Here is a 21,788-nt window from a genome sequence, read left to right on the forward strand (position 1 = left end):
AGTAGCTGAATAAGCTTACAATTCCCACACTGGGGAAGAATTGAGTCATCAGAATTTTATGAATTTATATGATCATGTCTCATGTATAATAAATATATCAAAATAATACTTTCATTAATTTACTAGTAGAAGAAATTTGTTTCTTGTTGATCATGGTGCTTACTCTTTTTTCCCATTTATTGGGATTTTATTCTAATGTCAGTCAAACCAAAAAATGAGTATTTATATCTGATATCATGAATATAGATTTACGGTCTTTACCATGCCTTGATCACAGATTATTTACAGTATTTCCTGGAAATATTTTTAGTAGTTCCATATTAATATAGTACCTGGTGATAGTCATTTAGTTGTTTGATTTTATGAAACAGGAAACAGTCTATTGATAGATGTATCTACAGTAAGAAGAATAGTGCTTCTTGTTCAGAAAATTTAATTCTGAGACCAAGAAGTTATTTAGTAAGTTGCTTTTGTAAAAATAATTTGGACTCCCAATAGATGGCATCTGATAGACATCAACTAAAAATACAGAACCTGCTGTTGTATAATGTTTATGTGGGTTGTGGTCACTTCAAATAGTGATTTTCAGTGACTAGAGGTTTATAGTAGGATTTTTAGAGGCACTGGTATTATACTTGATTCTAAGGTACAATTTTAATAAAGATAATTTCTGAAGTACTTGGTTTATAAAGCAATTCGGGCAACATGAATTGCATTTAAGTATACATCTATTAACTGTCCAAGCTGTTAATAAAGTAGATCGAAGCTTAGATAATTAGAACCATCCCCATTGTCTAGGTGTACCCAGTATTGACCTTAATCACGATGACCATGTTGTCACCAAACTTAAGAGGAAATAAGTAAAGGTAGAGGAGAGGGAAATTGGATATGCATAAAAGTAATAAAAGGTGAGCTATAATTCAGGCCTTTAAAGAAAGTGTCTTTTTGCCATGCTAAGAGATTGTCTACTTAAGTTCTAATTGTCATGTTTCCCTATATTTAACAAAATGCATGATTTCAGCAAAAAAAAAAAAGAACTTTTAAATGTCTCTGTGTCTCAATTTTCATGATGAAGTTAGGCCAGAACATTTAATTATTTGATGAGATTGCCATATGAAAACTAGAAAATATCCTTCTACCCACAAGCCTGCGATAATAATTGTTGATTCTATTTATTATATATGCTTGAGTAAAAATAAAGGGGGAAAGGATGCCAAATTGGGCAAGTAAAAGAAGAACAGGCAAGAGTATGTACGTGTGTGTGTGTGTGTGTGTGTGTGTGTGTGTGTGTGTGTGTGTGTGTGTGTAACATTTTGACAGCCCTTAATTCACATAAGCATTTTATTACTTCAGATGTTTAACATTCCTTCTCTTTTCTCAATTTGCATATGACATTCAGGCAAATGATCATTTTCTGTGAACACCGCCCAGATTTTGGCTGGAGTGGCTATGGTTATGCTTTGGCACTTTTTGTCGTAGTCTTCTTGCAAACCCTGATCCTTCAGCAGTACCAACGTTTTAACATGCTCACTTCAGCAAAAATTAAGACAGCTGTAATTGGACTGATCTACAAGAAGGTAAAAGATTGAAGAAATTCCCAATTTCTAAATGAACCGTATCCTTATGTGCTTTCAAATAAGGAATCTGGAAAAATAGAAGTGTATATTAAAAAGTTCTAGTGTGTCCTTTGAATATACATTTATTTTGCTATGAAAGAACTTTGACTCATCAATATTGGTTGCATTAATTTCTTTATAGGGTCCTCTGTCTATAGTCCCTGAAACTTCTAGTCAACTCTAATCCATGAAATTAAATGATACTCTGTGTCCACTGTTACATCACTTAACTCCTCCTCAGAAGATGAATGGAATTGAATGTTTTATGGTTGTCTATATTTATGTATCAATAAAATTCCTTTCCATGATCATGTTCCATCTACGTAGTACCTTTTACTTGCTCTGCTCACTCTGTCTTTTCATGCAACAAAGCCATCCTTCTCTATACAGTCGTTACCTATTTCTCTTTGAGTCCAAGCCCTCTCCCACCCACCCCAAAACCTAGCTGATCCTTATACCTAGCATGACCTTAAAGTTTAATTTGTCCTTTCTTGAAAATACAATTTTAAATACCACCTCTTTACCATTCAGAGCCTTTTATTTACATGATAGTTATAAACAATTAAAGAGTTTCCTCCCTCCCGTAGTTATCACGGAGTTATTAAATCAACAGATGTATTTTGCCTTCTTAGTCTGTACTCCTCTATAAATTGTGGGTTCTTCAGATTTGGAATAGGAACTTTTTAACCTGTTGTACCTTTATCATCTAAGAGAGTGGCTTTTACACATTTTTATAAAAGTTGGAAGACTGAGTAAGTGAATAAATGAGCCATTGCCTTCAAGAAATTGGAGAGAACTATTAACATACATAATAAATGTGTGGAACTAAATGCAGATATTATAAGAGATCAGATAAGCAGGAAATCTACAATGTGTGTAGGCAGTTAAGGAAGGTTTCACATAGAAAGGAGACTTGAAATAGTCTTTCGGAAAGCTGTAGGATTTGTGTAAGTGGAAGGAAATATAATTTGGGTTGACCTGGGCATGAAGTGTTACAGACGATTTGGCCATATTAGGCCAAAATGGAGGCATAGAGTGATTTTAGAGACTCTGGAATGACCCAAGCTCAACTGAGCCAGGAAATACTGAACTTGAAGTAGAGCTAGCTCTGTATAACATAGCCCAGATACAGGGTCAGAGAGGCTGCCCCAGTTGTAGTTTTAACGGCTGTAAATTCTGAGAATTTACAGAATACAAATATGGAGAAAAGATTGATCAAAGAGTCTAGGAATCAGTTTAAATGCTAACATTTGTTTTTGATATATGGTCTATATGGAACAGGACTTCATTCATTGATTAAAGCATTGGAGTTTAGGTATAGGATTGAGGTGCATTTACAAGCATAAAAGAGTAGATTGCGGTAGAAATTGGAGCAAACTGTCCGAAATAAAAAGGAAAATCAAGTGCTATGGGTGAGTCCATTATAAGGGCAAAAAGACCCTGGAGATAATGTAAGAGGGAACAGAGTCTATAGGAGTGAGACTATATGGGTCCTTAGAGAATGTTTAATAACAAAGGGCACTCAAGGATCAAAGGAATACAGCAATCAAGCTGGTTCAGTGGATCCTGCAGTAGGGATTAAGATTTAATTCTAACTCCATCAGACAAACAGCGGAAGATATTAGTAGTGACCTGTAGTCCTAGGATGCTCTGGGACAGCCCATGCAAGTGGCACAAATATAAGGTAGTCTTTCTTCTGCGTCTCTTATCCTATATCTGCTTTCCAGAGGGACCAACTGGGGTTGCTAAATTTCCCTTCTCCTGTACAGATTTTAGGATTCTGATTTTTGTCATATTTAGATAACTTCAAGATCCTAAATGGCTCTCACAGTGGCACCAGATGACCCATGTTCATCTGACATTGGCCCTCCTTCATCAGGGATTTGTCGTTACACTGGTTAAAGTTGGTCTCACACCTTTTTCTTGGGGAGGAAGGGAGGTGTTTGAAAGCTCTTGTTCTGTATCCATCCACATGACTGCTGCTACTTCGGAGTAAAGTTCAGGGAACATCATTTTCTAAGGTTTGTGGGGAAGAACACAGGCCTCCTTCCACTTGATCACTGCATGAGTCTTTGGGTCTTAAAACTCAGGTTTTGTTACCCCTTAGCTCTCCATTGCAGGCTCCATGGGAATTTTTTTTTTTTTTTTTTTGCGTTATGCAGGCCTTTCACTGTTGTGGCCTCTTCCGTTGCGGAGCACAGGCTCCGGACGCGCAGGCTCAGCAGCCATGGCTAATGGGCCCAGCCGCCCCGTGGCATGTGGGATCCTCCCGGACCGGGGCGCGAACCCGTGTCCCCTGCATCAGCAGGCGGACTCTCCACCACTGCGCCACCAGGGAAGCCCTCCATGGGAATTCTTGAGGGCTAAGAAACAAGATATGGTTCAAAAGCAGCATCAGTTAGTCCTGGGCTTAATGTGGGCAGTCTGAGGGCATTCTTCCATCAAATACCATCCAATAGGAGTTTCTGTGATTTTTTAAAATATTCTATATCCACATTGCCCAGTATCGTAGCCACTAGTCATATATGGCTGTTGAACCCTTGAAACTGAAACGTGGCTAGTAAGAGTAAGGAAGTAGATTTTTAATTTCAATTAAATTTAAGTTGAATAACCGTGTCTAGACTGTCTACATTTGTGGCTTAAAGCTTTATTCTTTCCTTAATTGTGGGAAGTATATGATATAAAGAAAACTGATAAAATTCTGTTTCCATTCTTTAAAATAGATATACTTAAGTGCGGTCAGAAGGAGGAGAGAGAAAGAAAATCCTGGCCTACTTTTTTTGCATCCAAAGGAACTGAAGATAAATGAATTCTCATAGATTTATGAGGATCCACCTTTACGAACACCATGACTCATTAGAAGTATGGCAACCACTGTTTGAGAATCACTGGGATAGAAGTGTTTAGGGCCCAGCAAGTTCTAAATTATATGGTGTCTATGACTTACAGCTAGGATGGTCAGGAAAAGTAGTTCAGGAAATAAAGATATGAACCAGGGCCGTGGCAATGAGTCCAGAAAGGAACAAATACACGAGGGAGAATGTGAAATTGTAAAACAAATTTCATCATCATAAGATGAAATGAGCCATTAGTGAATTGAGCTCAGTGATAAAAAGATATTTCCAGTCCATAAAAAGGGTTTTTGAGGTTGGAAGCCATATCTGGTTTATCTGGGTCTTCTTAGAGCATAATTCAATCAATGAAATGAATGAAGTTTCAAAAAGTGATGAGTCACATAGTTGTGTTACAGATCCTCCTGAGTGGGTCCCCAACAAGGGTCCTTCTGTCCAGTGTCCTTCGAGCCAACCAAGTATGGGTTAGGAGCAAAGGAAAGCTTTATTCTCTGATCAGATAACGGAGAGATGGGAGCTCGCTCTAGAGCAGGGGTCCACAATCCCCCTCCACCCCGGACCCCCAGTCCGTGGAAGAATTTTCTTCCAGGAAACCAGTCCTTGGGGACCGCTGCTCTACAGCACAGGGCTCTCCCGACAGGCTGGCGGGGAGGGGAGGGGGCGGGGTTCTTGCTGGGCGGTTGCAGCTGTGCTGCTCAGGCTCCTGATCAAGGTGCCAGGCCCAACATCTCTGCTCGCGGCCCGCTGCTTCCATCTTGGATTGTGTCATGCGTGGCTACTGCACCCCGACACCGAGCATCGGTGTAGGCTCAGCCGTTTCCTTCCTCAGGAGGAACTCTGGTCTGAAGGGCTGGGTGCGAGGCCTCTGCACACTGTCCCCTGGGAGCAAGTGAGACTAGACTAAACACCCAGGGAAAGGGAAAAAAAAGCTTAGACTTTATTGTATTACCCAGTCCCCTTAGAATTGTTTTTTTTTTTAACATCTTTATTGGGGTATAATTGCTTTACAACGGTGTGTTAGTTTCTGCTTTATAACAAAGTGAATCAGTTATACATATACATATGTATATGTATATACATATACATATGTATATCTCTTCCCTCTTGCGTCTCGCTCCCTCCCACTAGAATTGTTAATGGGTTTTGCCGGTGACAGTTGTGCTTTGTGCGTTTTCCAAAAGGAGGGTATTTATTTGGTTCCTTGGATAATTTGATGATTTTGAATTACTCAGTCTTTTAGTATTTTCATAAATACTAAGTGTGGTTTATCTTTTCCTTCTAGAAAAGTGGGAGAAAAGAGTTTATATTTGTTTATAATAGTAAGTTGGGGGTGGGTGCTATTAGAGATCAATGGATCTCTCTTAAAAAATGCTATAGTCTTAATGAAATGAGAATAACTGTTCTTGGATTTCCATTGTTTTACTTGGCCACTTTAAATGGTCAATAACTTATTAAGGGAGTTTACAAAGCTACATTTGGAGGAGGCGTGGATAGAAGCCTAACTATTGTTGTGATTAGTATTTTTTCCTTTTTTCCTCTTATGGGAGCAGTATTTATTCTGTTTTATCATCAGCACCGCTGTGCCCCTTAGAAGTCAGTAGCAGAAACGTAAAGGATTCAACACTGCAGTAGCCATAGGGCTTAGAGGGATCCTGACACTTTGTGAAACTCCCAGGTCTGTGCATCTCCTCCAGCAGCCCCATGACCTCCCACACACACTGAGCCCCTCGGCTTTAAGCTAGGGAATGTTAGAAGTGTTCCACTGAAGGCCCTGCCTACTTTTTTTCCAGATGGGCTTTTCCTCTGGCTTTGTATTAGTCATTTATTGAATAAATAGATCTTGAGTGCCTCCTGTATACCATTTACTTTTGTTAGATCCAGCTCTCAATCCTGTCTCTCTTTAAATCAATGTGATGGAAATTCTTTAGAACTTTTGTCATATGAATGGACTTTTGCCTCTTTTCCAGTTTAAATATAAATTTCCACTATTTTTACAGTTATTTATGCTTTTCACTGGGAATTTTAAATGAGTGGGAAATTAAATAAATGAATTTCTAATATCAACCTTAGTAAGAAGATACCAGTAATTAACCTTAAGGATATTGAATTCAATATAATATTAAATAACATACACAGAGGGAAAGTGAGAATTAGGCTTTGGAAGAAAAGAAAACATGTATTTCCAACTTGTCCATGAAGCCTTTTTAATACTCTTATCTCTCTAAATCCCCATGGCCCTTCTTACCTATTGTTATAATCAGCCTGTGTGTAGGACGTTTGAGTAGGAGGGGAGTGGACTGCACAATTAGATTATAATCTCTTTAAGATTTAGGACTGTATCATTGAAAAATTAGCATTCATTAGATATTCATTGATTCACTTGTGTACTTTGTATTGGTAAAAGTTAGATGGTTAAGCATTATACGCCAGTAAATAGAGAGGAAGCTCAGTGCTAGAAATGTAGAATTGATTTCTTTTGCAGTTTTTCAATTCCACAAATTGTAAAGCGTCCTTGGTGAATGTATTTGCTTGGGAATCCAACTGTTACTCTCTACCAATACATAGTAAATTTTAAAACTATGTAATTTGATCAATAATTGTTTTTTCTTCATCTAAAAACATAGCTCTTGATATTATATGATCTGATGCATAAGTAATCATGCATATTTGTCTAAATATATTACAAATTTTTATTTTTAGTTAAAAGTTACCATTGTTTGACTGTAAAGATCCCTCATGATCTACAGAACTCTAAGTATTTTGCTTCTCTTTTTCCAGGCCCTGCTTTTATCTAATGTTTCTAGAAAAAAGTTTTCCACTGGGGAAATTATTAACTTGATGTCAGCAGATGCCCAGCAGCTCATGGACTTGACTGCAAACATCAATCTCCTTTGGTCAGGTCCTTTTCAAATCCTGATGGCCATATCATTCCTTTGGCAAGAGCTGGGTCCAGCAGTGTTAGCAGGGGTAGCAGTCCTTGTGTTTGTTATCCCAATGAATACTTTAGTTGCAAATAGAATGAAAAAGCTGAAGGTAAGAATATGATTGCCTCAAGTTACATGTGTCCAATAGTACTTATTACTTTAATACATTTAGGTGCTGAAAACTTATGCCTTCTTTTATATTTTTCTGAAGTTTTCAAATAATTACCAAAAAGATTAGGCTTTAAAGATGAGAAATAGAAAATAACATATGATTATAAAATAATTACGAATTACTAAACACACTAGTATTTAGAATAACAGGTTTTTCAGTGAATTCTTTTAAACTAACTTTTAAAAAATATTCTGGATTTTAAATGATTGTAAGTCAAATTTTTAGGAATGGACTTACTTTTTTTATTTTTTTTTTGAGGTACACGGGCCTCTCACTGTTGTGGCCCCTCCCGTTGCGGAGCACAGGCTCTGGATGCTCAGGCTCAGCGGCCATGGCTCACGGGCCCAGACGCTCCGCGGCATGTGAGATCTTCCCGAACCGGGGCACGAACCCATGTCCCCTGCATTGGCAGGCGGACTCCCAACCACTGCGCCACCAGGGAAGCCCTGGACTTACATTTTTAGGACCTTAATCTAGAGCCCTAAGACATCCAAAGAGACTCCAATATTATATACAAATATTCCAAACAGAAAATATGCTTTAATCATACAAACAATATTAAGGATATTAACTTGTAAATGTGTACTTTGTTAGATATACAAATACTTATTATTATATATAAAATAATTGTGACAGTATTATTGGAGGAAACCCTTAAGAAGCAATACCTAAACAATAATAAGTATAAAATAATATAAATATTAAGCATTTGAATAAATGTATAATACTTATATAATGTTTGCCAAAAAAACAGTATTTGAAAATATACATTTTAATCACTCTAATTTCCAAAGTACTAATAACACTCAAGATAGTACACTTAAAATATAGAAACCTTTATTTATATATATATATAATTGATAGAGTTTGGGGAATTTTATCCCATTTTAATAGAATATGGATATTATTTTATCATTCCATTCTAAATAACTATTATATTTTCTACTCTTTTGGAAAATGTACACCTTGTTTTTATCCTACTGCTGGCTACTTTCAAGTTTATAATGTCTATTTATAACTATTTTCTAACATTATCAACAGAATAATATTGCATGAACATTATAAGATGGTTTAATATAAAATATTATACAAAATAGAGGAAATACATTGTATTTTTAAAAATAGCTATGGTCATGTCAATTAAAGTATTAGCAACTCTCGTCAAATATACTGTCGTTTTCTTTTCCTTACCTAGAAAAGCCAAACGAAGAACAAAGACAAACAGATAAAACTGCTCAATGAAATCTTACATGGAATTAAGGTAATATAAAAAGAGCATACCTTTAATTTAACTATTTAGAATATAGCAATGAGTTAAACAATAAATGAATTTTTTAGCATTCTCAATATCAAAGTAATGATATAAGTATAATTTTTGAGGGAGTATTTTAGATTTCAGATGTATAGGAATTCTTATTGTTGAAATAACATTTAAATAAAGCCAAATAAAATGCAGGCTTTTTTTTTTTTTGATTCTCAACCAACAACTAAACACAAATATCCCAAAAGATACAAAATATTACTTGTTTCAAGGGTAGAAGTGATGGGATGAAGCAGGGCAGAGTGACAATACCATTGTCATCAGTGTGAAGGCAGATTTATACAGACAGGGTAAGTGATGAGAAGGCAGATTTATACGGGGTTCTCTTACTCAGAATAGAAATGATCATACAAATGCTATTCTATAAAAGGTGTGTTACAGATTATTTGTTTCCTAGAAAAGCTACCCCCACTCCACACCACTAACAAAATGAGTGAAACCTTTTGAACTTTTGAATAGAGATCTTCCTGAATTTACAATGGAGCTATATCCTGATAAACCCATCATAAGCTGAAAATATCCTTAAGTCGAAAATGCATTTAATACACCTGACATACTGAATATCATAGCTTAGCCTAGCCTAAATATGCTCAGATCACTTACATTAGACTACAGTTGGGCAAAATCATCTAACACAGAGCCTATTTTATAATAAGGTGTTGAAAAGTTCATTAATTTATTGAATACTGTACTGAAAGTGAAAAACAGAATGGTAGTATGGTTACAGAATGGTTGCAAGTGTATTGGTTGTTTACTCTCTGGACTGTGTGGCCGCCCAGCGTCACGACAGAGTAGTATACCACATATTACTAACCCGGGAAAAGATCAAAATCCAAAATTGGAGGTGCAGTTTCCATTGAATGAGCATTGCTTTTGCACCATCCTAGAGTTGAAAAATCCTAAATTGAATCATTGTAAATTGGAGACCTGTATATAATTTCAAATCCTATTGCACTTGGATTATAGCTTACCAGATTTTTCTAAATCACAAAATTTGCAGAGTTCACATGGAATTTCCTTCTAACATTTATTTTATTTATTTATTTATTTATTTTGCGGTACACGGGCCTCTCACCGTTGTGGCCTCTCACCGTTATGGCCTCTCCCGTTGCGGGGTACAGGCTCCACAGGCTCCTGACACACAGGCTCAGCAGCCATGGCTCATAGGCCCAGCCGCTCCGCGGCATGTGGGATCTTCCCGGACCGGGGCATGAACCCGTGTCCTCTGCATCGGCAGGCGGACTCTCAACCAGTGTGTCACCAGGGAAGCCCTCCTCCTAACATTTAAAAATGCATAGGACATTCCCTCTGTCTGGTGCATCTATCATTATATACACAGAATAAACCCATTATATGTACCCATTGATTCACCTTACAATCAATAAATGATATACTGTATTGTGCTGTGTAGAATTTTTACAAAAATATAGATTACTGAAGTGAAAGACATTGTTAGATTGAAGATACCTTGAAAGGAGGCTGTTATCCATTTAATCATCTGAACTTTAGAATGGCAGTAACTAAGTCTGAAATTTAACTCAGATTATTCAATAAGGTCACACATCCCCAAAGTATATGATCCAGATGCATCTTGCACCTCTTGGTGGGTTAATTGAGAGCTCCTGCATCCATTAGAAAGTAGAGTGATGTATGTTCATAGGTTTTAAGTATTGATATTCATAAAAGGAAATTTGTATTATCAGTAGGACTAGGACAGTGTAGATAAAATAAAAGAAAATTTCCTCAAGATCTAAGCAAAGTTCAAGATTTAAAATAGCAGTCCCAGTAGTAAATACACTAGAATATTGGTAGAGGTCCAAGTGGCAATCAATTAGTATAGTTTAAAGGTGTGAGCAGTTTGCATCCTTGGAGTCTGAAAACAGGTGTCATAGAGCCTCTATTTGATAATGATAATATATTAGCATTTATTGAACATTTTATATGTGTCATGCACTGTGCCTATCACTTTATATCTGTTTCCTCTTATAAACCTCAAGAAAAAGATTTCTCATCTTCATTTTACAAATAAGGAAACAAAGTATCTGAGCAGGTAAGGGTCATGTCTAAGTTCACAGAGCTGATGAGAGATTATTAGGGATCTCCAGAGAACCAGGACTAATAGGACAGATAGACAGATAGATAGATAGATAGATAGATAGATAGATAGATAGATAGATAGATGATAGATAGATAGATAAAGATTTATTTTAAGGAATTGGCTTATGATTATGGGGGCTGGCAAGTGTGAAATTTGTTGAGCAGCCTGGAAATTCCAGCAGGAGTTGATGTTGCCATCTTGAGTCTGGAGGCAGAATTCCTTCCTTCTCAGGGAGTCTCAGTTTTTTCTCTTAATGTCTTCAACTGATTGGATGAGGCCAACCCATTTAATGGCGGGTAATCTGCTTTATTTAAAGTCTGATGATTTAAATGGTAATCAGATCTAAAAATTACCTTCACAGCAACATCTAGACTGGTGTTTAATCAAAGAACTGGGCAACATAACGTAGCCAAATTAACACATAAAATTAATCATCACAAAGAGATAGAGCTGGAATTTGAATGTAGGTCTATCTCACTCTAAAACATATGTGGTGAGCCATTGTATGATTCTGCTTCTGCATGTTTTCCATCTCAGAAAATAGTTTACAATCTCAGAACACCAGTAACCTTTCAGAAAATGGCTTGAAGTCCCAAGACATCAGTTATCAAGAAATTGGGAGACCAAGGAGAGAAGCTTAGATATTTAGAAATGGGAAGAGAACAGAACTGAGAGTTGGACCAGCAGGAAAATTGACAGGATTAAGCTAGATAGAAACTGCTATGGAGCTCATGCCAGGAACTGGGATGTTGCCAAAATCTGGCTCAAGAATAAGCTACTGGTGGGTAAGAGAGACATAAGCCTGGGGAAATGGTGATTTCCTCCCCCGACCCACCCCAAAAAAACACAATTCAAGGAAGTGTTTTGACTCAGTTGAAAACAGGAGAAATTTTCTTTACTTTATAGGTAACATCTGTTTTTTTTACCTACACAATTATGTGAGTGTGTGTATGTGTTATAGTGTGTGTATTTGTATGTGTGCATGCTTTTATTCCTTCTATGATATTGATTGTCAAATAGTCATTGTCTGACTTCTTCACAGATCCTTAAACTTTATGCCTGGGAACCCTCCTATAAAAAGAAGATTATTGAAATTCGAGAACAGGAATTGGAAGTTCAAGCATCAGCTGGGTATCTTGCTGTATTTTCTATGCTGACTTTAACTTGCATTCCATTCTTTGTGAGTGTGTGTATTATTTCTTGTTTTGATTTTCAAATTTGATTTGTGGATTCACCTTCAAATTACCTGGAATTAAGGTGTCCAAAGTGAAATCTTCTTTATCTGAATTTAAATTAAAAAGTTTGCAGTCATTAACCTATGGAGATAAGAGAATGAAAGTTTTAAAGAAGGGGAAAAATTTTTTGGTGCATTCTCATTGGTCTGTATTTTTTATATATAATAAGATTTTACATCTTTGTAAATTTCTTATGGATTGAACATATGCCATCCTCATTCTTAAAAAATATAACCTGTATTTCAGAGTTCCATTTCAGCTCTAAAGTTTTTTGATTTTCATGATTAATCCCTTTTAAGCAAGACCCAAAGTCACACTACATAGAGTTGGGAAGGGAAGTTATCTAAACATTTATTGAGTGTTTCTACTGTTTACCAGACAGGTTATATGCATTGCTTTATTTCATTCTTGAAATAAAAAGGCATTACTTTTCTCATTTCACAAAAGGAAATGGAAATATTGATAGTTTGGAAACATCCTAAAGTTATAGAATTAGTATTTGTAGGTGAATTGATATGAACTGAGGTCATTCTTCTTCTGTCACTTCATACAAATATTGGGAATCTCATGCTATTTAAAGAGTATAAATTGCCTTAAAATATGAAGCAGCAGCTGAAAGCCAAAGGATAAGAAAACTACATATACCTGAAGTATCAATTTTAACCAAAGTTACCACTCTCAGTGGTGATGGGGTCAGGGAACATTCTATATGTCTCCCCTGTTGTTAATTTAAAATATTATTATTTTTTATTCAAACAGACATATGGGTATAATGAAAGTAAAAGCAATATTTACATTTGGAATACTTTAGTAGAAATGTCCAAGAAACATTTGTTTAAGACAGTTCTGTGTACATGATAAATAGTCAATACATTCTCATGCATAAATGAACTTTTCTGCCTTTTCTAAATGAAACTTAACGCGAGTAAATATAAATCTTATCAGTCGTGATTTATTTATGCCTTCCTCAGTTAATACTAAGACACAGAGAAAGTATAATTATTGAATATGAGACAGAAGGTATGCACACGTTACTGGAAAAAATTTACATAAAACTTCTCCACTTTGAAAAAAGATGAACTACTATACGTTTTAAACGGGAATAATTACTCTAGTGAAAATACGATATGTCAAAGAAGGAAGCTAGACCACATGTTCATAGGATGTCGTTATCTAAGATACACAATTGTATGATCTGTACTAAACATTGATTTCATAACTTTCTGCAGTAGTACTGAATTGTACTAAATTTTGGTAAACAGCAACAATAAAGGTTATTAAAATTTTCTTTCCTAATTTTGAGTCTCTAACTCATAATTGAATAATTGAAGATAATAACATATCTCTATTTTTAAGGTGTCCCTGGCAACATTTGGGGTCTATTTCTTACTGGACGAAGGCAACATTTTAACAGCCACTAAAGTGTTCACGTCTATGTCTTTGTTTAATATTTTGAGGCTTCCTCTGTTTGATTTACCAATGGTGATCTCAGCTGTGGTCCAGGTACATCCAAAGTATCCTTAAACTGAGAATCATTTCTCTACTGAAATCTATGGTTTTGCATATTTCATTTCTTTGTCTTTTTTTTAAATTTCACTTTTTGTAGTTGCTTTACACTGCTTTCAAAGTTAACCTCCCTGATTTAATGAGCAATAGAGAACATTATAGAATGGAAGGAATCGTGTCTTCTTTGCCTGTGCTTCTCTTCTATAAAAATGACTTTTACGCGTCTTTTCAATAGAAAGTCAATTGACTTTCTTTTCAAGTCAATTGAAAATGACTTTTCAATATGTGATACTGTTTTCTTTGCTAAGTGTTAGTTTCTTTTATTTAGCTTTTTAAAATTTGGTGTTTGACACTATGCCATTAAAGGGTTCATTTTCTGTTTTCAGCTGAAAAATTTTTAACTAGGTGCTTTGCACAGAGCTGGATCTGAATTTTCCCAGGGTTCAGCAGCATTTCGTCTATACTAAATGAATAAACCAGGGAGAAAAGTGCATTGATAATATCAGTCTGCCAACAAACCTTGTATGAGGTATCTGGTTCAGCCTGCTTTTATTGTAATCTCCAATTGCTAGAGGCTCTTTAGATGCTATAATGAGTAGAAGGTGGCTAAAACCACAAGGAATCCAAAGAACTGAGTTCCTTCATCCCTTTGCCCTGAGATTTTCTCAGTTAAATTTTTTTGATATCAGGTTTGGGCATTCCACCATCAAATCCTTTTCAAGTCTGGGTTCATAAACAAAGTGAATCTTTGCTTATTGGAACCGACTCTTTGATCTAAGAACTTTGCCTTTTAATTTTTAAATTATTTAAACGAAGAGTAACATACTTCTATAGTAAATACCAATTAAGCTATTTTTGTTACATAATACCATTTTTATGTTATTTTACTAATAATGACCAACAGAGGGCATAGAAGTACTATTGTTGTGATGCTTTTAACACTTGTTTCACAGCACACTTCTCTTAAAGAAAATGTCATTCTTAGAGTAACAGTTTAGTTTTGCTTTTGAAATTAGAATCTAGCTAAAGGTCTGGTATGGCAAAGTGTCTTCCAACTCCTAGTGGTATGCTACTACTGTCACTAAACAAATAAGGAGAGCATTGTTAAAAAAAAAAAAAAAAGAAAAGAGAAGAAAAAGAACCAGCTCTGCATACTGATATGACACACTTGGTAAACAAAACCACAGCCCAATTACATCTTATCCATTAACAATAGACATTTCCTAGCATAAAGTGAATAAAAATATACTAGAGGTTTCATGCAAGTCAGTTTCAGGGGGAAAAATGATTCTATTTATCATAATTGTAGCTAAACATTTTACAGGTATTTTACTATAACTAAAAGTTACTATTGCCAAAACAATCATTTTATTTATGCTCAGAAGCAGAATTCATTCAATCGTCCTGAAGTTGCTTTTAAAAACTAATTTTTGTATAATTATTAATGAATCAGTTATTATGTCTTTATTAGAATGTTAAGGAGGAATTTTGCTTTCCTCTTCTCATGCTTTCCTGCATATTGATATTTGTTTTGATCTTTGATCCTTGAAACCGTTCTTTTCTTTATGGATGGACTCATTTATAAACATTAAAACAATGCAAACTATGCTTGCTGAATATTCTTATCAATATCTTCAATTTACATCAAAAATTTTAATCATACTGTAATTCACAATAAATGCTTTTCAGTTTAACTTGTGTTTGAAACCCAAAAAATTTCATTTGCATTTATTTTGATAGACAAGAATATCATTGGTTCGTTTGGAAGACTTTCTCAATACTGAGGAATTTCATCCTCGAAGTATAGAAACAAAGTACATAGGAGGTCAGCAGTTCCTCTTTGTATTCAATATTTATTTGACTTCTAGGCTGAAGGCAATTGATTCGAAGATACATTTGTATTTATTTTTTCTTCCTAGATCATGCCATTGGTTTTACAAATGCTTCCTTTTCCTGGGATAAAACAGGGATTCCAATATTAAAAGAGTAAGTCATGGTTTGGGGAAAATTAAAAACAAAAAAATTTTAGCATTGAATTCTATAATGTTCCATGTTTTTATTTTTTAGAGTTTTTAAGCAGAAGATGAATCTATTGGAATTTACAAGATTTTTTTTAAACCTTTCACTGCACATTTCATTTTTATGGTTGTTTTACTCTCTTTTTTCCCTTTTCATTTCCTCTATTTCCTCTGCAGCATTTGCTGTTGCATTTTGGAAGTTTGGAATGTAGGACAGTGTGAATAGCAGCAATTTCAGGGATGATACCCAGTGCAGTGATACAGTGACTTGTCTAGGAATATACATTAAAAACAATTATAACATGAACTTCTTATGTCATCTCTCTCCTTTTCTTGTCATGCAGCTTAAACATAAAGATTCCAGAAGGAGCTTTAGTGGCTGTTATAGGGCAAGTTGGGTCTGGAAAATCATCTCTGCTTTCTGCCGTTCTAGGGGAAATGGAGAAACTTAAAGGAGTAGTCCAAAGAAAGGTAAAGTCAACAATGCATTCTTTTCACATCTCCTAGTGTAATAGGCTACAGCCAGCATATCATTAGTGTCAATAAGAATTTATCAAATTGAATTGAAGATGCAAGTATTTAATGAGCATTTCTAGTTTGTAACAATCATTTAAATTTCCACAGAAATTGATTAACTATGGATGGCTTAGTAAGAGCATTGTGTCCTCCAAATACTTCAGCAAATCATTTAGGAATGCTTATGGTAATTGTTTGATGATATTAACTAAATTGCAACCAATTATAGAGAAACGAATGTGATTTATAATGTAGTTTGAGTAGGTTTCTAATTATCATTCACTGCAATGTTTCCTAAGTAATTATGGCCGTTCCATTTCTAAGAAATCTTGTAGTTGCTCATGAGAAGGACCTTTGACCTAGAAAAACCTCAGGAAAATAATATTAACAGCTTACATTTAAATTTAAGCCTTTGGACTAAGGAGAGGTCTACTCCACTCCCAGCCGTTTGTTTTATTCTTAAAGGTCAGTAGGAATAAGAATTCAAGAAGTTCTTCATCAGCTTTTTCTTCTCTGAAATACTAGACTATCTAATGAGTTTTTCCTTAGACCTAACTAACTGTTAGGTAAAATACTACCTATTCGCTCCTCTCACATCTGACAAGATGGAGAAGCTCTATAGATCTGAAACCAGTGTCTTCACAGTTTTGCTCTCGAGGAAAAAGCAACTCCAAATCTTTTTATTTTTTGTTCATAATATATCTTTCCTCATGTCTTTATATCTTTCCTGACTCCAGTTCTTTAGTGATTATTTATTTCTCTCTCAGCACTGCTATTTCTTAGTTTGGAATCAAGTATGATTTTTAGGACTTTTTCTGATAAGGTTACACTTAATGAATACCACTATTTAACTTTAAGTACACGATCTTTGTCTCCTTATGTGCTTCCTAATGATTACAATCAGCCATTTGTCTATCGATCAAGATGACTATACCTTTTCCTAGGCCAGTAAGTATCCTTTAAAAATATAATGCTTGTCATGTTGATTTTATTATCGTTCAGTTTCTTTGGTTAATTTCACAAAGCAATTACTGAGCACATACTATGTGCCTAGCACTTAGTACCAGGGAAATAAACATGAATAGGATATGCTACGCTTCTTACAGAGTTCATAGTCTAGTGAGGGAGATACTAAGATCAATTACAACAAGTATTTAAATTATATTTTTTAAATGAAACGGTATAAAAACAACAAATTCTGCTTTAAAGAGAAAAACAATCAGAAAGTAGGTAGCCTTTTATTTAATCTTGAAAAATAATTAGGAGTGTATCAATATAAAAACAATATCAATTCTAGGTTTCACCTGATGCATAAATGATAATAATAAGCTTGAAAGGTTAAGCAGTAGATTGAATAAGATAATGTGCAAAGACCTAGACTAGTTCTTGGCATAGAGTCAGCTGGCTCCCTATGAATTTTTATGGTTTTGTTATCTTCATTATGATTGTTGAGGTACTCATGGTAAGATTTAAAGATTATTTCTGATACCTTTGAGAATTCGTAATTAAGAAAGTGTTCATGGTGATAATAGAAACCATAACATTGCTATTACTAATCGTAAAGCAGAGAGGACACACTTTGTTTATGTTAAGCTAGGGTTGTCAAAGAGAAACAATATATATATATATTTTTTTTCAGAGGTATATAACGTGTTTTAATTCTCTTGGAAGAATTTCTCTTTAATGGCTTGTTTTTCTTTCTTTTTTTTTTTAAAAATTTGATGAAAGTTCATAATAATGCAACTGACAATGAAATTTATTTATTTCTGAGATATACATTTTAAAGTAATAACTAGAATTATGACTTATAACATTTTACCAGAACATATAAGATTTTTAGAAATTTCATGTAATGTCTGCAACATTTATATTAACGTATTTCCATACAAATAACCCAAAGAAAGTTTAGTATTAGTTGTTTGTTTGTTTGTTTGTTTGGTTTTTTATACTGCAGGTTCTTATTAGTCATCAATTTTATACACATCAGTGTATACATGTCAATCCCAATCACCCAATTCAGCACACCACCATCCCCACCCACCCCACCACGGTTTTCCCCCCTTGGTGTCCATACGTTTGTTCTCTACATCTGTGTCTCAACTTCTGTCCTGCAAACTGGTTCATCTGTACCATTTTTCTAGGTTCCACATACATGCGTTAATATACGATATTTGTTTTAAAGGGAAACAATATTATCTGTCTGTATAATTGGCCACATTGTTCTTTAGGAAGCTTGTTGGTCTGGATCAGTGGAGGATTTGAGGTACCACACTCTGAATTATTTCTGAAAACATTTTTAATCCTAAATATATGTGTCATCCTTATTATATCTAATTTAGTAGTAATATCATGATGATGGCATGGCCAACTTAACATTTAATATTTATAAGGTGATCTTGTTTACATCTTTCTGTTTCTCAAGGTTTCACATGAGCACTTTTTTGAGGCATATCATTCCAACGTTCAAATTCTAAGATCCCCTATTCTCAGTTTCTAAGGCTTACATCAGACATCATTCATGCAGAGTATCCAATATTCAATGTTCTTTGATAAAACATCAGAGATTTAGAGTCCATTTTTGAATTAGCAAAACTTCTATCATAGTTTTATTATTAAGAATGAAATGAAACAAAAACATTTTCATTTGTATGTGAGACGCAAATGATAATTATAATGATGATAAAAGGAAAAATTTACATCTCTGTGAAAATTGATTAACTTTTTTTCAGCTGCTGTCATACCAGAACATCAAGTCCACACCTCTCAATGTAGTATTTGTTCTGGTTTTATATTATATACCACTTTTCCCTGTTCTACAATCTTTTCTCCTGTGTTCTTCACCCTCTGTTCCCCTTATCTTGACTAATGTATATCAAGTATTCAGAACTTCTATCACCCGAGGACAGATTTAATATGCTATTCTAATCAAAAGTTATTCACTAAATGAGGCAATTCAAGAGCAATTACTTTTGTTTTCAAGATCAAGTCAGATCAGAACTATATTGTTTTGGCTCAAAAGCCATTCTATGTCTTACATGCTCAACAAGGAGGAATTAAAAATTAATCTTTGACCTTCAAAGTAGTTGGTAGAAATCAAAAGACTGGTAGTTACACACAGGTCTACGTCAGAAAGTACTTTAAATGTGTGGTATTGTTACAGAGTGCATAATATTCAAAATACTCAAATCAATGTTTGTATAGAGTCCATGGGGCAGATTGAAATGTGAGTCTCTAGTTCAAATACTGGGAATCCTTTGGAAGACAAGGGCTAGTTAAAAGGATATTTTATGGAGCAGAGTCATATTCAAGAATAATGTCAAGATATAAAATTATCAAAAAATGAATTTAAGAGCAGAGAGTATGTGGAAGAGAGAGATGTGCTGCCCAGACCCCCCCTTCTAGGAAGGACTTGCCACCCAGCCTTGGGAGTACATATAGCACATCAGCACCTTCATGCTGACCTCCTGGGGTCCCACTCTGAAAGACCAGGCCAGTTCAGCCTAACAGAGAACAACTGATGGGTGATGCACCTCCATAGCTCTCTGGAGGGTTGACCAAATCTTTGTTGGATCTGAATTGCTGTGCGACTTCCTGCTCTACCCAATCCTCCTTCTTCCTTTTCTTTCCTAAGAATTCATCCCAAATAAACAACTTGCACCCCAAATTCAACATTATGGGCTTAATTGTATTCCCCCCAAATTCATATGTTGAAGTCCTAACCCACAGTACCTGAGAATGTGACTGTATTTGGAGATAAGGTCTTTAAGGAGATAATAAGTTAAAATAAGGTCAGTAGGGTGGGCCCTAATCCAGTATGGCTGATATCTCTATGAGAAGAAGAAATTAGGACACACACACAAAGGGAAGGCCATGTGAAGACTCAGGAGAAGAAAGCCATCTACAAGCTAAGGAGACAGGCCTCAGGAGAAGCCAACCCTGCCAACACCTGATCTCACACTTGTGAGAAAAGAAATTTCTGTTGTTTATGCAACCCAGTTCATGGTACCTTGTTAGGGTAGATAGAGCTGACTAATAAACTCAGTGTCTACTTCCAGAAAATCCCACCAGACAGGTAACTTTGATAGAAGCTAGAGTGAATGTAAATAAAAGGCACCAAGTAACTCATTTGAAGGGGCCTCTAATAAAAATACATAAGGTTAAAACAGGATATAAGATGAAAATGTAAATAGAATATATTTACATTGAAGAAATCATCTAAATATTTTTAAATTCAATTTAAAGAAAGCAAAACCACGGACTAGATACGTTCCTTTAATGTGGTGCATGCAAGTTCTCCTTTTCCCTTGTTAAGAGTATTTATTTTATTTCTTTCTTTTGTAGGGCTCTGTGGCTTATGTTTCCCAGCAGGCTTGGATTCAGAATTGCATTTTGCAAGAAAACATTCTTTTTGGCTCTGTCATGCAGAAGCAGCTTTATGAGCGAGTTTTGGAAGCCTGTGCGCTCCTTCCCGATCTGGAGCAGTTACCAAATGGAGATCAAACTGAGATTGGAGAAAGAGTAAGGAAAATATATTTTATCTTATGCAGGAATAACATTCCATTCAGCTGCGCTAATAGAATATTTATAGCCTTTTTACTGAGGTCTTGAAGAGCTATACAACTATAATTTTAAAAAGTCATTGTAGAATTCCTATGAAAGAGATGGCCATATTAAGGAAGAATAATTATTTATTATTGACTATTTTGAAAATAGATTAAAAATCAGCAGGAAATTCTGTTGTTAGTGTCCAAATGGGGGAATGAAAGCCCACCAAGTGGATCATCAATGCTTTGCCTTAGTTGCTGGCATAAGGCCGTTCACTATCTAATGAGGGAATAATAGTTTTGTTTCTTCCTGAAGCTCTTGTGCACAAAGTCAAGCCTAGGACAGTAACAACAGAGCCCCAGTCTCCAGTGGTGGCACCAAGGCCAGGTTCCAACGAGGCTCTGAGACGATTCTGTCATGAATGTACCTGTTCCATATTTACACATTCCTGCTTAAGAGGAACTTGTTTCCCAGGCGTCGTATTCTTTGCTCTATTTTATTTTCATCTCATTAATGAATAGTCATTATGCTGCCCAGTGTTTTGGAGTTAAAAATAAAACAAAACAAAACAAGATATCATGAGCCAAAGTATGAAGCCCAAGAGATGATCCCCAACCCATGACTAAAATCTCCACTAATTAAACATGAATGCAAAAGCAGCCTCTGCCTACGATTCATGTGTACTATGAAGATAAGTAAATAATCCTTAGTGCTTTGAATTTCTGAGAAGAGAGTTAGAATAACATTGTTAGGCATTTTTACCCTGGCTTCAAGTTATTTAATTGTCTTGTTATATAAATTGAAAGTTATAGAACAAAACTATAGAAAGGGGAAATATTTAAAATCGAGGGTGTACATTTTGCTGTACATCTGAAATTAACACAACATTGTAAATCAACTATATTTCAATAAAAATTTAAAAAATAAAATCTAGGATGAGGCAAATTTTACCTTTAACTAGACTTACTTTGGTTTCATTCATAGC

At 35.2% G+C, this 21,788-nt stretch overlaps 1 protein-coding gene across 1 annotated transcript in view; it reads left to right on the forward strand.

Annotated features, from left to right (window-relative positions):
* The window catches only part of LOC132520668 (multidrug resistance-associated protein 1-like), a 77,301-nt gene that overhangs the window by 17,367 nt on the left and 38,146 nt on the right, over positions 1-21,788 (forward strand). Inside the window, exons 5-13 of the mRNA XM_060149402.1 lie at positions 1,400-1,577; positions 7,247-7,501; positions 8,760-8,825; positions 12,026-12,163; positions 13,575-13,721; positions 15,465-15,549; positions 15,644-15,710; positions 16,087-16,213; positions 20,600-20,776. Coding sequence (XP_060005385.1) covers positions 1,400-1,577; positions 7,247-7,501; positions 8,760-8,825; positions 12,026-12,163; positions 13,575-13,721; positions 15,465-15,549; positions 15,644-15,710; positions 16,087-16,213; positions 20,600-20,776 — 1,240 coding nt within the window. The remainder of the gene's footprint in view (positions 1-1,399; positions 1,578-7,246; positions 7,502-8,759; positions 8,826-12,025; positions 12,164-13,574; positions 13,722-15,464; positions 15,550-15,643; positions 15,711-16,086; positions 16,214-20,599; positions 20,777-21,788) is intronic.

This window comes from Lagenorhynchus albirostris, chromosome 5 (genome assembly GCF_949774975.1).
Source record: "Lagenorhynchus albirostris chromosome 5, mLagAlb1.1, whole genome shotgun sequence".
Lineage (NCBI taxonomy): Eukaryota > Metazoa > Chordata > Mammalia > Artiodactyla > Delphinidae > Lagenorhynchus > Lagenorhynchus albirostris.